General features: G+C 46.4%; 1 protein-coding gene across 1 annotated transcript; it reads right to left on the bottom strand.

Annotated features, from left to right (window-relative positions):
* Positions 1-1,440: 1,440 nt before the first annotated feature.
* On the bottom strand, positions 1,441-2,924 carry LOC147990991 (NDR1/HIN1-like protein 6). The gene has a single exon (XM_087519441.1). The coding sequence runs from the start codon at positions 2,502-2,504 to the stop codon at positions 1,704-1,706; it is 801 nt and encodes a 266-aa protein (XP_087375567.1). The 5' UTR covers positions 2,505-2,924; the 3' UTR covers positions 1,441-1,703.
* Between the last annotated feature and the right edge of the window lie 10,458 nt (positions 2,925-13,382).

Here is a 13,382-nt window from a genome sequence, read left to right as displayed (position 1 = left end):
AACCCCTGCAGCAGCCGGTCCCAGTCCTACGACTTTCAGGGGGATTTAGGGCTGCACGATTGTTCTTGTGGATTAGGTAAACATGCCAGCAAGTTAATTTAATCCCTTCCACTTTTAGGTATGGCAGTTAAACATTTGGTGTACTTTCTTGCGTGCATAGATCTTGGTAGGCTATTTCAAATGTACTGTGTTCCTGTCCTGGTAGGCTATTTCAATGTACTGTTTAGACCGCCTTAAAAGAAATTTACTAATGGACTTGAAGTTCATCTCTTTTCTCGCCAAAACGAACACTGATGAGTAGATTTCCTGTTCTTTTTTGCGAGAGAGTGAGAACTTGGTTTGGAATGTGGACACGACTTGAGATAATACAAGTATCTGTGAAAAATCAATGGTGCTCTTGCATGTCTTTTCAAATAAAATATCGGTGGGAATCAAGATATTTGAAGCGAAATGTATCCAATTGAAATAAAAGTGTGATATTCTGGCTTCATTATCCTCTCCGTGTCGAGCTCAAAAAAAAAAAACAATCGATGTACGATTTAAGTAGATCTAACTGTGTTATTGACAAAACATAACAAAACATGGCTCATATAGTTATGTTTCATGTGATGAAACCAACCCAATTACCCAAAGGATTCAAGCACTAGACCTGATACTAATGTTTATATTTTCTATATTTATTTAAGACTTTACAATGGCGTATGTTAAGCGGGAGGAGACGTTCCCGATTTAGAGCAGTGCATGCTATTCCATGTACCCGGAGTACTACACAAACAAAACATACTACAAATCTTGGGAGTACTGGCCGTATCAATCTTCCTTTTTGCATGAAAATAATAGTGAAAATCTGCTCCTCCTGAACTCAAATGCTCCTAATAAACAGTAAAATCAAAAAGTATTAGAAAACTTCAAAAAATTCTGACCTTTTCTGATAATTTTGACAAATGCTTTGTATGCTTGCAAAATTTTAGCACAAAATAACATTCGTGAAAGTCGTGAAGAAAGGCAAAATCGACGCTCCAAAAATTCTAGTTTGAAAACATTTTAGAGTGCTGGTTTTGACTTTTTTACCATGACTTCCACGAATGCCATTTCGTGCTAAAATTTGTTCAGCATAGAATCTTTTTGTCAAAGTTCTTCACACAAAAAAATTTAGAATTTGTTGAATCTTTTTTTTAATATTTTATTCCCTGTTCCAGAATTCATCCAATTAACTAGTTAACTTGCCGATTAATCCTTACTCGTAGGGTCACCGAGTAGCCGATAAACTCAAAAATCATTCGATTAATTAATTAAATGGCCGATTAACTTGTCGATTAGTCGATTAATCCCCTACTCACCAGCCAACCGAGCAGTTACCAGTTAACAATTTCCTCAACAATGATTTTATTGATTTTATTGTTCATCAGGTTGCATTTGAGCTCGGGATCAGAATAAGACTTTTATGAAAAATCTAGGAATGCATATTATTACTCCTCTCTAACAGCAAGGTAATATCAACTCTACACAAGATGTACATGCACGGAGCTACTAGAAAAGATATGCTAGGGGGCGGGAGTGCACCGATGCAAACACGGCACGGCTCTCTGCTGCCAAAAGAATCCAGCGCGCCCACATGGCGAAGAACTCGATCGACCTATCCCCAGAACGAACCACCCAAAGAATTACACTACGCCATGAACGAAAAGAAAGACAAGGGCCGATCACAGCTTCAAGCTGAACTTGCAGTTGCTGGCCTTGATCTTGATCTGGCTGCTGGCGTTGAGGAGGCTGTCGACGACGAGGTCGCAGCGCACCCTGGACGTGACCGTCCACAGCTTGAGGCTGCCGAGCTCCACCCGCACGGGCACGTCGGCGCGGAACACCAGCGGCACGGCGCCCGTCTGCTGCTCGTCGCGCAGCGCCGCCACCACCGCGCTGCCCAGCTGCGCCTGCCCGGCCATCACCACGCCCAGCACCGTCGTGTTGCGGCGGCCCTGGTAGAAGGCCGGGAGCGCGCCCTGGGCGAGCCGGTGGGTGTCGTACCACACGCTCAGGCTGGACCCGCGCTCGTAGAAGATGCCGATGCGGCTGTTGGGGTTCGCCGCCGTCACCGTGACGTCGAACCGCGCGCTCGCCGTGAGGGTCGGGTCCACCTGGAACTGCGACACCGACAGCCGGTCCACCGAGTAGCGGGGCGCCTTGGGCTGGAACACCAGGTAGAGCGCGCCCAGGGCCACCGCGGCGAGGACGGCGAGCAGGATGACGGTCACCAGGACGCAGCAGATGAAGCGGCAGCAGCAGCCCCTGCGCCGCTTCGGCGGGGGCAGCGGCAGCGGCGCCGCCACGCGGCGCGGCGGCGGGGGCAGCGGCTGGTGGTGCGGCGGCCTCCTGTCCGGGGCCGCGGCAGGGTCGCCCTTGTCGGACCGGAACGAGCTCCCCGGCGGCACCAGCGGCGCCGAGGGCCTCGGCTGGCCCGCCTCCAGGTCCACCGGGTGGATCCTCTGCCTCTGGTGATCCGCCATGGCCGACCAGCTAGCTAGCCAAGAAGTGCAGAGCACGCAAGAACAGTATATGAATAGAAGTCTGCTACGCTAGCTAACTAAAGAGAAGCCTTTGCCGTCGCCGGGATTGCAGTTTCAACCTTGCGAACCTCTGCCTCCTCTTTGTCGTGGCAGCAAAGGAATGCCTGTGCGGCTCTATATACTGGCGTTGCGCCAGGAAAGAGACGACGGCGAGGGGGCGGTGGAGGTGGAAAGGCGGTTGACTTGCGGTGCAGCGGGGATGGGAGGGAGGCTTGGACGCGAAGGGAGAGCGGAGCAGGAGAGCGACGTATGTGTGGCTGCGTGCGTGTCGGTGCGGCGTGTCGCGGGGGCGTGAAGTCTCCACCTGCCCCAACGGCACACGGCCATTGCGCGTCGATTGTGTGTGCTCCGGGGCTGCCCGCGGCTTTCCGCACGGGTTCGGTGAGCGGCGCCGCGCGGCAGAGCGTGGGCGCTTGTGCAATGGTTGGTGCGATGGCGCGTGGAAGGGAGGGAGCGAAAGCAAGCGGCTGCCCGCGTTTTCCTTTCTCTTGGAGTGAGGAGTGTCGGGGATGCACATGGGGCGCACGAACAACTCGCGGAAACGGGCCGTCGTCACGAGGGGATTGATGTCGGGAGCGCGTGGCCCTAGTAGATTCGGACGCACACGCCATCTTATGATTGCATCTCCACTCTCCAGCGCGGATCATCAGACCCCCGCATCCATTCGCACTGTATAGTTCAGTCCCCGCAAACCATCCAACGCGGACTTACATTTTTTTTAGAACCATGGTCATCAAAACTTATGCCATGGTGGTATTACATTCATCACACACAATCTGCCTGGTGCACTCAGGGGCTCCAGCAATCGTCATGTAATCGCCGGTGCGCCGCGCCACCGCTGCACACTCATGTGCCAACCTGTTTCTGCTCCGTACTATAGAACACTCCAAGCTGGAGAAGGCCGAAGAGATTCTTTTGATTTCCTCGATTAGATCGAACCATTGGGCTCTAACAAGGCCTGTCCTGCTGGATATCATGTCCAACAGTGAAACAATCAAGTTCTAGCACCAGGTTTCCATTGTACAGCTTCGCTAATTCTGACAGTCCCACCACTGCAGCCGAGGCTTCTGCTTCCTCTACTGGAATTTTTGTCCAAAAAAACCATCTGCCGAACAAAATTACTAGAAAAGATCCCCTCTAAAACAGATTGTCAAAAAAAACTCCCTCAGCCGTGGCGGCAGGCAGGCGACACGTGGCACATGTTGCCATGGGGCAAGGCGGCAGGCTGCAAGTAACAGGAATCGACGAGGTGCAACGGAACGGGCTGGCGTGGTCGGCCCTGCCACCTCACTGGCTGGCGGCAGCATTGTACGTGGTGGGCCCGGCCGCCTCGCGCCCAGGCAGCATGTTGTGCACTGCTACGCGCCAGCCGGCGTCGCGTATGGCATGGCAAGCATAGTGCACGGAGCTACTGAGGCTGATCATAGTGGGGAGTAATTTATACTAGTGTTATGCATATGACACTAGTCTAAATTACTACCTTCATAGTGCAAAGTAACATAGTAGTACTGTCATAGATGGTTTCATTTATTAGCTCATAGACTCATTTTGCCTCGGAAAGCGCTATATTACAGTAACATATTATATTACCACAAACACCTCTTTTCTCATTAAATACTTGCCACATAAGTAAAATTGTTTTAGAATGTGTTAAGTTACTATCTAAGTTACCCCACTATGGCTAGCCTGAACCTTAACCCGATCGAGCAAGTTAGTCAAGACTCACGGAGCTATTGAACCTTGACCCGATCGAGCAAGCTAGTCAAGACTCAGACAAGCCAGCTTTCATACAAACTTCAGTGCACGGAGCTATTAATCTTGACCCGAGCAAGCTAGTGAAATGCTGACCAATAGTAACTCTTTTTCTTTTGCATGGGATCAATTAATAATGTGCAGGGACATACATGCCGCCTGGCGCCTAGACGATTCCGGTGCAGTGCACAGCCTGCCGCTTGGGCGCGAGGCGGCGGGGCCCACCACGTACAATGTTGCCGCCCGCGAGTGAGGCAGCAGGGCCCACCACGCCAGTCTGTTCTGTTGCGGATCGTTGATTCCTGTTATTTGCAGCCTGCCGCCTAGCGCCATGGCGGTAGGGGCTGCCGCCTCGCCCCGTGGCGGCATGTGCCACATGTCGCCTGGCGCGCCTACCGCCATGGCTGAGAGGATCATTTTTGCCAATTTATCTCAGTGGGGGTCTTCCTCTAGCAATTTTGGTCGGCAGGTGGTCTTTTTCGACAAAAAATCCCTCTACTGAAACGACACTGGCCCAGACGTCTTCCAATAGCAGCAAGAACCAAACCCCTATGGTCTCTCGCGACTGCACCCCCCTCCCAAGTATTTGCAGTCTCAGCATCAAAGGCCGCATCACAGTTTAACTTGATTGTTCCCATGCTTGGCATTCTCCACCTATCTGATTCACCCTCAGCCGGCTTGCCGGGCTTTGGACAGAACAGAGATGCCACTTTTTTACTGTCTTCCATTGCCCCCATCTGCCTGGTCGTCTGCAGGTCCTCCTCCAACCTAACCAGCTGTTGCACTGCACCCGTCACCGTCTCTCTACCATCCCCATGGACAATATTATTCCTTAGATGCCACGCCTTCCACAGAAGGAGCATGATCCGATCTCTGACCATGTCTGTATTCTGTAGGAGGAGCATCTGTAACCAGTCACCCCTAGTGAATCTGAAATCACTCTCCTTGGGGATTTCCCATTTTTCCCTGACCGCAAATCTTAATGCTTTGCTCTTCGTACATGTTATAACAGCATGGAACTCATCTGCACTTTCCATCATATATCGCATACATCTACTGTTGCTATTGTTCTTCTGCAGGCATTGTGTTTAGTGGCCAGTGATTTGGTTGCTACACGCTAACCAACCACTTTGACCTTCTCTGGCACATGGGCTTTCCAGATCACGTCCCAAATCCTTCTGTCTCCTGGTTCACTCGTAGAACTTGAAGAATTCAACGAGCCTTGTCTCTTTAAGGAGTCAGCCAATTTGTATGCACTCTTCACCGTGAACATCCCCGTTTTATCATAATGCCATGCAACATGGCCCTCCATACTGATTGTCGGCAGCCAAATGTTGCATATCTCATCAGCGTCAAAAGGGTGGAAGATATTCCTCACTAGATCTGTGTTCCATGTGTTTGTGTCTGGATGAATCAGCTGATTTACCCACCTTAGTCGGGACCGTCTAATGAACTCTCCCATCCTTAGCCCTGTTTTATGAGGTATCCATTGATCCCTCGAGATTTGTATTCTCCTCCCGTTCCCCACACGCCATATCAGACCCTCTTTAAGAAGTTCCAGCCCAAATTCAATACCTCTCCAAGCCGGCGACGCAGTGGAAAAAATCGTATCCAGAATGTCTCCTTTAGGATAATATTTTGATTTCAACACTCTAGCACAAAGGCTCTCCGGGTTCCGAATCAGTCTCCATCCCTGACGCGCCAATAATGCTTGGTTAAATAAGTGCATATCCCGGAAACCTATGCCCCTGTCCCTCTTCGGTTTCGTCATGTTCTCCCATGACATCCAGTGAACCTTCCTTTGCTCATCCTTGTCTCCCCACCAAAAATCTCTGATGACCTTTTCACAGCTCTCGCAAAAACCCTTGTTTAGTTTGAACACTCCCATGATAAAAGGTGGGAGAGCTTGTGCTACAGATTTCACATTCACCTCCTTTGCCGCTTGGGACATGTACCTTTCATTTCAGGCACTACACCTATTTCCGAACCTGTCCATGATAGGCTGAAATTTCTCGTTCTTCATCCTCCCCTCAGGAGTTGGGAGTCCCAGGTACTTGCTTTCAAAATTGGCTGAAACTACCCCTAGGGTACTCATGATTGCCTCCCTGACATCAGCTTGGGTAGTTTCATTGAACAATAGGGAGCATTTACCTTGACTTAGAAGTTGCCCAGTCCCATTTTGGAATACTTCCAACACCTTTCAGACTCTTTGAGCCTCCTCCACATTTGCTTTGAAGAACAACAAGCTATCATCAGCAAAAAGCAGGTTTGAGATCCCAGGGCTCCTTGCTATCTTGATGGGTGTCAAGGATCCGTTCTCCACTCTCTGTTAAGGAGGGTAGATAACCCTCTACCACCAGAAGGAACAGATATGGGCTTAGGGGATCCCCCTGGCGTAGACCTCTCGATGGTGAGAATTTTTGGAGTAGCTCCCTGTTGCATTTAACAGAGAAACGAACCGATTTAACACATGTCATCACCCATTTAATCCATTTTGGATCAAAGCCTAGTTTCTGCAAAGTGCCTTCCAAGAAGTTCCAATCGACTCTGTCATAAGCTTTGGCCAAGTCCAGCTTGTACGCACAGTATGTGTCCCTCTTGTTCTTACTCTGTTGGATTTTGTGGAAGCAATCGAACGCAATAATCGCGTTGTCTGTAATCATGCGCCCCGGAATGAATGCACTTTGTGTTTCTGAAATGATATCATCTAGGAAGGGGCAGCCGATTAACCAAGATCTTGGAGATCACCTTGTATATCACGTTACACAGGCTAATATGTCTGTAATCCTTAATGCATAAAGGGTTGTTACCTTTCGGAATAAGCACAATTGTGGTGTCATTTAAGCCCTCTGGCATAATTCCATCATCAAAAAACTTCTTCACTCCTTTTACCACATCCTCCTTCAGGACCCCCCAATTTCTTTGGTAAAAACGCGCGGGAAAGCCATCCGGCCCCGGTGCCTTGAGTGGCCCAATTTGGAAGAGGGCGTCCCCAACCTCTTCATCAGAAACTGGTTTTGTGAGATCATTGTTCATATGCGCGTCAACCTTTGCCGGTAGAAGCTGGATCAGCTCATTGGCTGTGACTCCCTCATCCCTCTTGTACAGGTTCTTAAAGAAATCGGTAATTTCCAACTGTATTTCCTTATCATCTTCTGCCCAACTTCCATCCTCTCTCTTAATCTTCTGAATCATGTTTTTCTTCCTTCTCCAACTTGCCTTCTGATGGAAGAAACCGGTATTTTTGTCGCCTTCTCATAACCATGCGATGTGTGACCGTTGTCTCCACATTATCTCCTCTCTAAATAACCACTCGTCCATTTCTGTTTCCACCTGTTTGATTTTATTCTCAAGCACACTGGAAGTTAATTCTGTACTGAGCAAAACTCTTTCTGTGCCCAGCTGCTAAGGACGTCTTGCATGCATCTTAATTTTTTTGGCTATGTCATCCACCGATGTACTCGCCCCTCCTCCAGCCCAACTTTTGTTGATTACTTCGCCCAGGTCTGTGCTTCTTTCCCACATTGCTTCATACTCAAAAGCTCTCTTAATAGGCCACCATTCCTTTCTACTGCCCAACCGAAGCAAGAGAGGCACATGATCAGATCTAGAGGTGCATATATGCTCCACCGTGGCATTCTCAAACAACTTACACCAATCTGGAGATGCAACACCTCTATCCAACCTTGCTTTCACATTGTAGTGGCCCTTCTGTCTATTGTCATATGTCCATGGTGTACCTTTGTACCCTATGTCATGCAAATCGCATTCAGTCAACACTCTTCTGAACTCTGCCATGTTTCTTTCGGATCTCTTTGCTCGTGAGAAGTCCTCACTCTGCCACATAGTTTCATTTAAATCTCCTATTACTAACCAGGGTTCAGTAGCATTTTGTCTAATTCTTCTCAACAAATTCCACATATTGTACCTCTCTTGCACTTTTGGTTCTCCATACACAAAGGTAGCTCCCCACTGTACACTATTTGGATTAAGCCGGATTAAGACATCAATGTACATCGGGCTAACGACAAGCTTTTTTATTTCTATTCTTTCATCATACAGGAGTGCAATGCCCGCACCTTTCCCGGTACCAGCATGCACAATACAATGCTTGAGGCCTAGCCTCCATCGTAACTTATTAATGAACTCATCGCTTTGCCGTGTTTCAGAGAGAAAAACTAGTTTTGGCTTTAGATTGTTCACTAGCCCCACTAGTTCACGAACTGTGCGGGGTTGGCCAAGTCCCCGGCAGTTCCAGCTGAGTATCGTCATGGCTCCTAGTGGGAGCCCTCCTTTGTGCCCACCAGTTGGTCGGGAGCCCTGGGCCCGACTGCTTCCAATCCGCCGTCCTTGTCATTGTTGCCTTCCCCATCCTCTGAGTCTGACCCCTTTTTCTTCATACTCGACCAATCTGGACTTAGATTTGTTTGTGGACCAATCTAAACTTCATACTCTCGTAAACCGAAACCAAACCAAAGGGATCCGTCCATCGCGGCCATCCGCAAGATCAACTCGACGACGCTCTTTCGCAAAAAAAAACTCGACGACGCTACAAGATCGTCGACTCAAACAGAAGGCAAAGGCAATGCCGCTCAAGAAGCAGAAGGCCGACGAAGGAGGTGGACGTGGTCGGAGACGTGTAGGGGCGGTCGTGCTGCACGGCGGGGCCATGGATGCGGGGCCGTCATGGCCAGAGCAATACATGGCTCCATACTTCTACGTGCCCAGCAGCTCGGTAGAATCCGTGCCTTATATTGTTGACGTCAACGTGACGCCGCTAACTTTTCTCGGAGTTTGCATCGCCGCAGCTTGTCGGGTCGCGGATGCCAGCTGTTGAGCAACTCGGTGCCTGCACGTCGTTTGCCCGTATGCTCAAGCGGGCGAGAAAGAGGAGGTAGAGTGAATAATGAACCCCTGATTGCCGATCCAACAAGGCAAATTTGTGCGCCGTCCGCCGGATTAATATTTTTTTTACAATTAGATATGTAAAAACTATGCATACTTATCTCTTCTTAGTTATGATCGGGTGCATTTGAATTTCAATTGACAGGACCTAAACAAACATTTAGGATACAATTTTGGATGGCCAGCTCTCGCATCAGTCTGTGAACTGATTCCAACCAATCCTTGGACGAATACGTATGTCCGATTTAAGGATCAACATTAGAGATGCCTTAAAGCTGTTTTTATATATATATAGAGAGAGAGTTATGGAGCTGTTTACTACGAGGCGGTGACTCTGCTGCAGCTTACGCCGACGAGACCATGGAGCGGAGTGCTGGACTATACCTTTCTGTTTGGGGATATCACACGGAATCGTCGTGCGCGTTGTTCACCGTGCAGACTGTGCTTAGCTTAGGAGCAAATCATGTTTTAAGGAGACTGTTGTTATTGGGCCTAACATCCAGATATGACATGGTTATGTCATATCTAAACTGATATCCATTTTGTTTGTGGTCTATTTCTTAAATTTTTTGTTGTTGTTGCATTATATATTTGTGGGAGTTTAAATGTGACATTCTTAAAAACATATAAATGTGAATTAGACAAAGTGTTTCTTATTCTTTAGCACAAGATCTCTGTTTAAAAGTATAGCTGATCTCTGTCTTATACTATAGCTTAGTGAACTGGGAGGAACATGTACGTTCTTTTGCTCTTTCCTCCGAGCACAACTGCACTAATGTGTTTTGTTGGCTTTTGAGGGCATGTACAATGGTGGTTAGGTGGTATATGGATACATATACCTTATAATAAAAAGTAATTTGAGGTATCTATATTTATTTTTTCTTTTCAATGCAAGTTACAACTAGTGAGCCTTATTAAGAAATAGAAAATAAAGACTATCACACATGCATCTCTATTTTTCACTCCAACCTTTTTAGCTTTTGTCATCGGACCATACTTTTTCTTTCAAGCACCCGCCTCCTGAAAAGGATCCCGCTTCCCTATCCGAACCTACTTTACGTCATATCCGATCCTATATGACATGCGAGGCATCACCTTGAGGCTATGCATTGTACATGCCCTGATGCGAGCACGTCTTCACGACATGACGTGGGCTTCCCTTTGCCCGATGGTCAACCTCTGGTGGTTGGGTGATATACGGCCGAATAGTCAAACATGTCTAGCCGAAGCTTCTCATGATGATTTCGCAATAATAAATAAGAAAAACATTCCCACGACTTACACTAAAATGGAGCAAACGTTAGAGCATATTCAATCTATGACATGGATGTATGAATAACTAACTTCTACATCAGCAAGGCTTCCACGCTCGTCCCCATGGTAGAGTCTCTCGTCGTTCCACCTCTGCTGTTAGAAATACGATATGCAAGTCAACTCGATGAAGAACGAAAACAAGCAGGGGACATAAGATTTAACGTGAAAAACCCCTCCAACACTAAGGGGAAAAACCATGGGCGCCAGCCAGCCAAACTTCACTATATCGGGGGAGGTTACGAACGCCGGGGATTTACAATTGATCGACTTATCCTGTGTGACGACTTACAAGAGGTATATATAACACAGGTGACCTCGCTTCGCTCGCTTGTCAGAAGTTAGCCTTTCTCTGTATGACTATGTACAGTAGGGTAAAAACCCCACTGCAATTTTTATAAATTAATAAGAGTATCTGAGAACAAAGACTAAGAAACTAATAAAAATAAAGCTAACAACTATAGAGCTGAAAAGAAAAGAAGAAAAAGGGATAAAAAAGAAAGAAGAAAGAAAACAACAAAGGGGCTCGAGCTGAGCCCCTAAGAAGAAGAGCTAAAACTAAGGAAAGGAAAAAAGAGGAAAGCTCATCAAGAGGACAACACACTGGCCAACCAAGTATTGAATTCAGCTTCATATTTCTTCTTGATCATGTGGGAGAGTAGTTTCATTTCTTCAAAATATATGTGCTTCCAGCCCTGAAAGGAAGGTTGTATGTTCTCTAAAATCTTGTTGTTTCTAGTAATCCAGATAGCCCATGATCCCAGGATAACTTCCATGAAGAAAGGAACCCTTAATTTATCCCTTAAATCTTGGAAAGCCTCAAGAACAGACCGGTTGTGAGATCTTTGTGGACATATGAAATCTCAACATCTCATGGCAAATTGGCAACCCCGAAATAGATGATGTAAGGTTTCTTCTTCCTGACAATTCCATACTGCACAATTGTACTCCTCCAGTATGAATGTTTTCCTTCTCAGCAGATTTCTTGTGTTCAGCCTGTCATGTAAAAGCATCCAGAAGAACATCTTGTGTTTAGGTTGGCATGATGATTTCCATATCCATGTGAAATGAGGTGGACCTTTTTTTACTCCTATCATCACTTTATATGCTTTTGAAGAAGTGAAGCACTGTTACCCCAAATATAACTCCAGGTGTCAGTCATGTCTTGATATTCTGATTGCCTCAAAGAGTGACACTTGTCCTGATCTAGCTTAAGAAATTGCTGGTGGGCTTGAATGGATAGGGGTAAATGGAAGAGATCTTCAAGATATTCTGATTGCCTCAAAAACCCTTTCTCTTTATACTGGAATTTGGAGCATAACATAACAAACTCGACCTTGAGACAAATTTCATCTTGTAGCATGAATGATAACTTCCTCCCTGAACAACAAAGAAAACACTTTCGGCGCCAAACATCCACTAGGGCTAATGAGTTATACCAACTAAGTCTGAGCAAAGCTCAAACTTAGCAACAGGAACTGGCTTTGTCAACATATCAGCAGGATTATCACGAGTACTAATCTTGCATACCTTCAGTTTACCTTGCTCAGCAATGTCTCAAACATAATGACATTTGACATCAATGTGCTTTGTTCTCTCATGGAACATCTGATCCTTAGTGAGGTAAATGGCACTCCGACTGTCACAATACAAGTTAATGCAAGAATTATCTCCACAAAGTTCAGCATATAAACCTTTCAGCCAAACTGATTCTTTACATGCTTCTGCAATAGCCATGTATTCTGCTCCAGTGGTAGACTAGGCAACTACTGGTTGCAACGTTGCCCTCAACTCACGACACAACCACCAACTATGAATACATAACTCGTAAGAGGCCTCCTCTTTCCCAAATCGCTGGAAGCAAAATCTGAATCCACATAACCAGCTAGTCCATCACTAGTTCTTCCGAATTACGAACAAGCATTGGAAGTGCAACGAAGGTACCTGAAAATCCACTGAACAACCTTCCAATGTTCTGAAGGAAATATGCCCTAGAGGCAATAATAAAGTTGTTATTTATATTTCCTTATATCATGATAAATGTTTATTATTCATGCTAGAATTGTATTAACCGGAAACTTAGTACATGTGTGAATACATAGACAAACAGAGTGTCCCTAGTATGCCTCTACTTGACTAGCTCGTTAACCAAAGATGATTAAGTTTCCTAACCATAGACATGTGTTGTCATTTGATGAACGGGATCACATCATTAGAGAATGATGTGATGGACAAGACCCATCTGTTAGCTTAGCATTATGATCGTTTAATTTTATTTGCTATTGCTTTCTTCATGACTTATACATATTCCTCTGATTATGAGATTATGCAACTCCCGAATACCGGAGGAACACTTAGTGTGCTATCAAACATCACAATATAATTGGGTGATTATAAAGATGCTCTACAGGTGTCTCCGATGGTGTTTGTTGAGTTGGCATAGATCGAGATTAGGATTTGTCACTCCGTGTATCGGAGAGGTATCTCTAGGCCCTCTCAGTAATGCACATCACTATAAGCCTTGCAAGCAATGTGACTAATGAGTTAGTTATGGGATGATGCATTACGGAATGAGTAAAGAGACTTGCCAGTGACAAGATTGAACTAGGTATGATGATACCGACGATTGAATCTCGGGCAAGTAACATGCTGATGACAAAGGGAATAACGTATGTTGTTATGCGGTTTGACCGATAAAGATCTTCGTAGTATATGTAGGAGTCAATATGAGCATCCAGGTTCCACTATTGATTATTGACCGGAGATGTTTCTCGGTCATGTCTACATAGTTCTCGAACCCGTAGGGTCCGCACGCTTAACGTCCGATGACGATTTGTATTATGAGTTATG

This window comes from Triticum urartu, chromosome 1A (assembly GCF_056163025.1).
Source record: "Triticum urartu cultivar PI428250 chromosome 1A, HENAU_Tu73, whole genome shotgun sequence".
In the NCBI taxonomy this organism is placed as follows: Eukaryota; Viridiplantae; Streptophyta; class Magnoliopsida; order Poales; family Poaceae; genus Triticum; species Triticum urartu.
The sequence above is the reverse complement of the archived record's forward strand: the minus strand, read 5'-3'. Positions and strand labels throughout refer to the sequence as shown.

Bases quoted from the DNA above. Each gene is read 5' to 3' on its own strand.
- LOC147990991 (XM_087519441.1), bottom strand. From the start codon at position 2,504: ATGGCGGATCACCAGAGGCAGAGGATCCACCCGGTGGACCTGGAGGCG.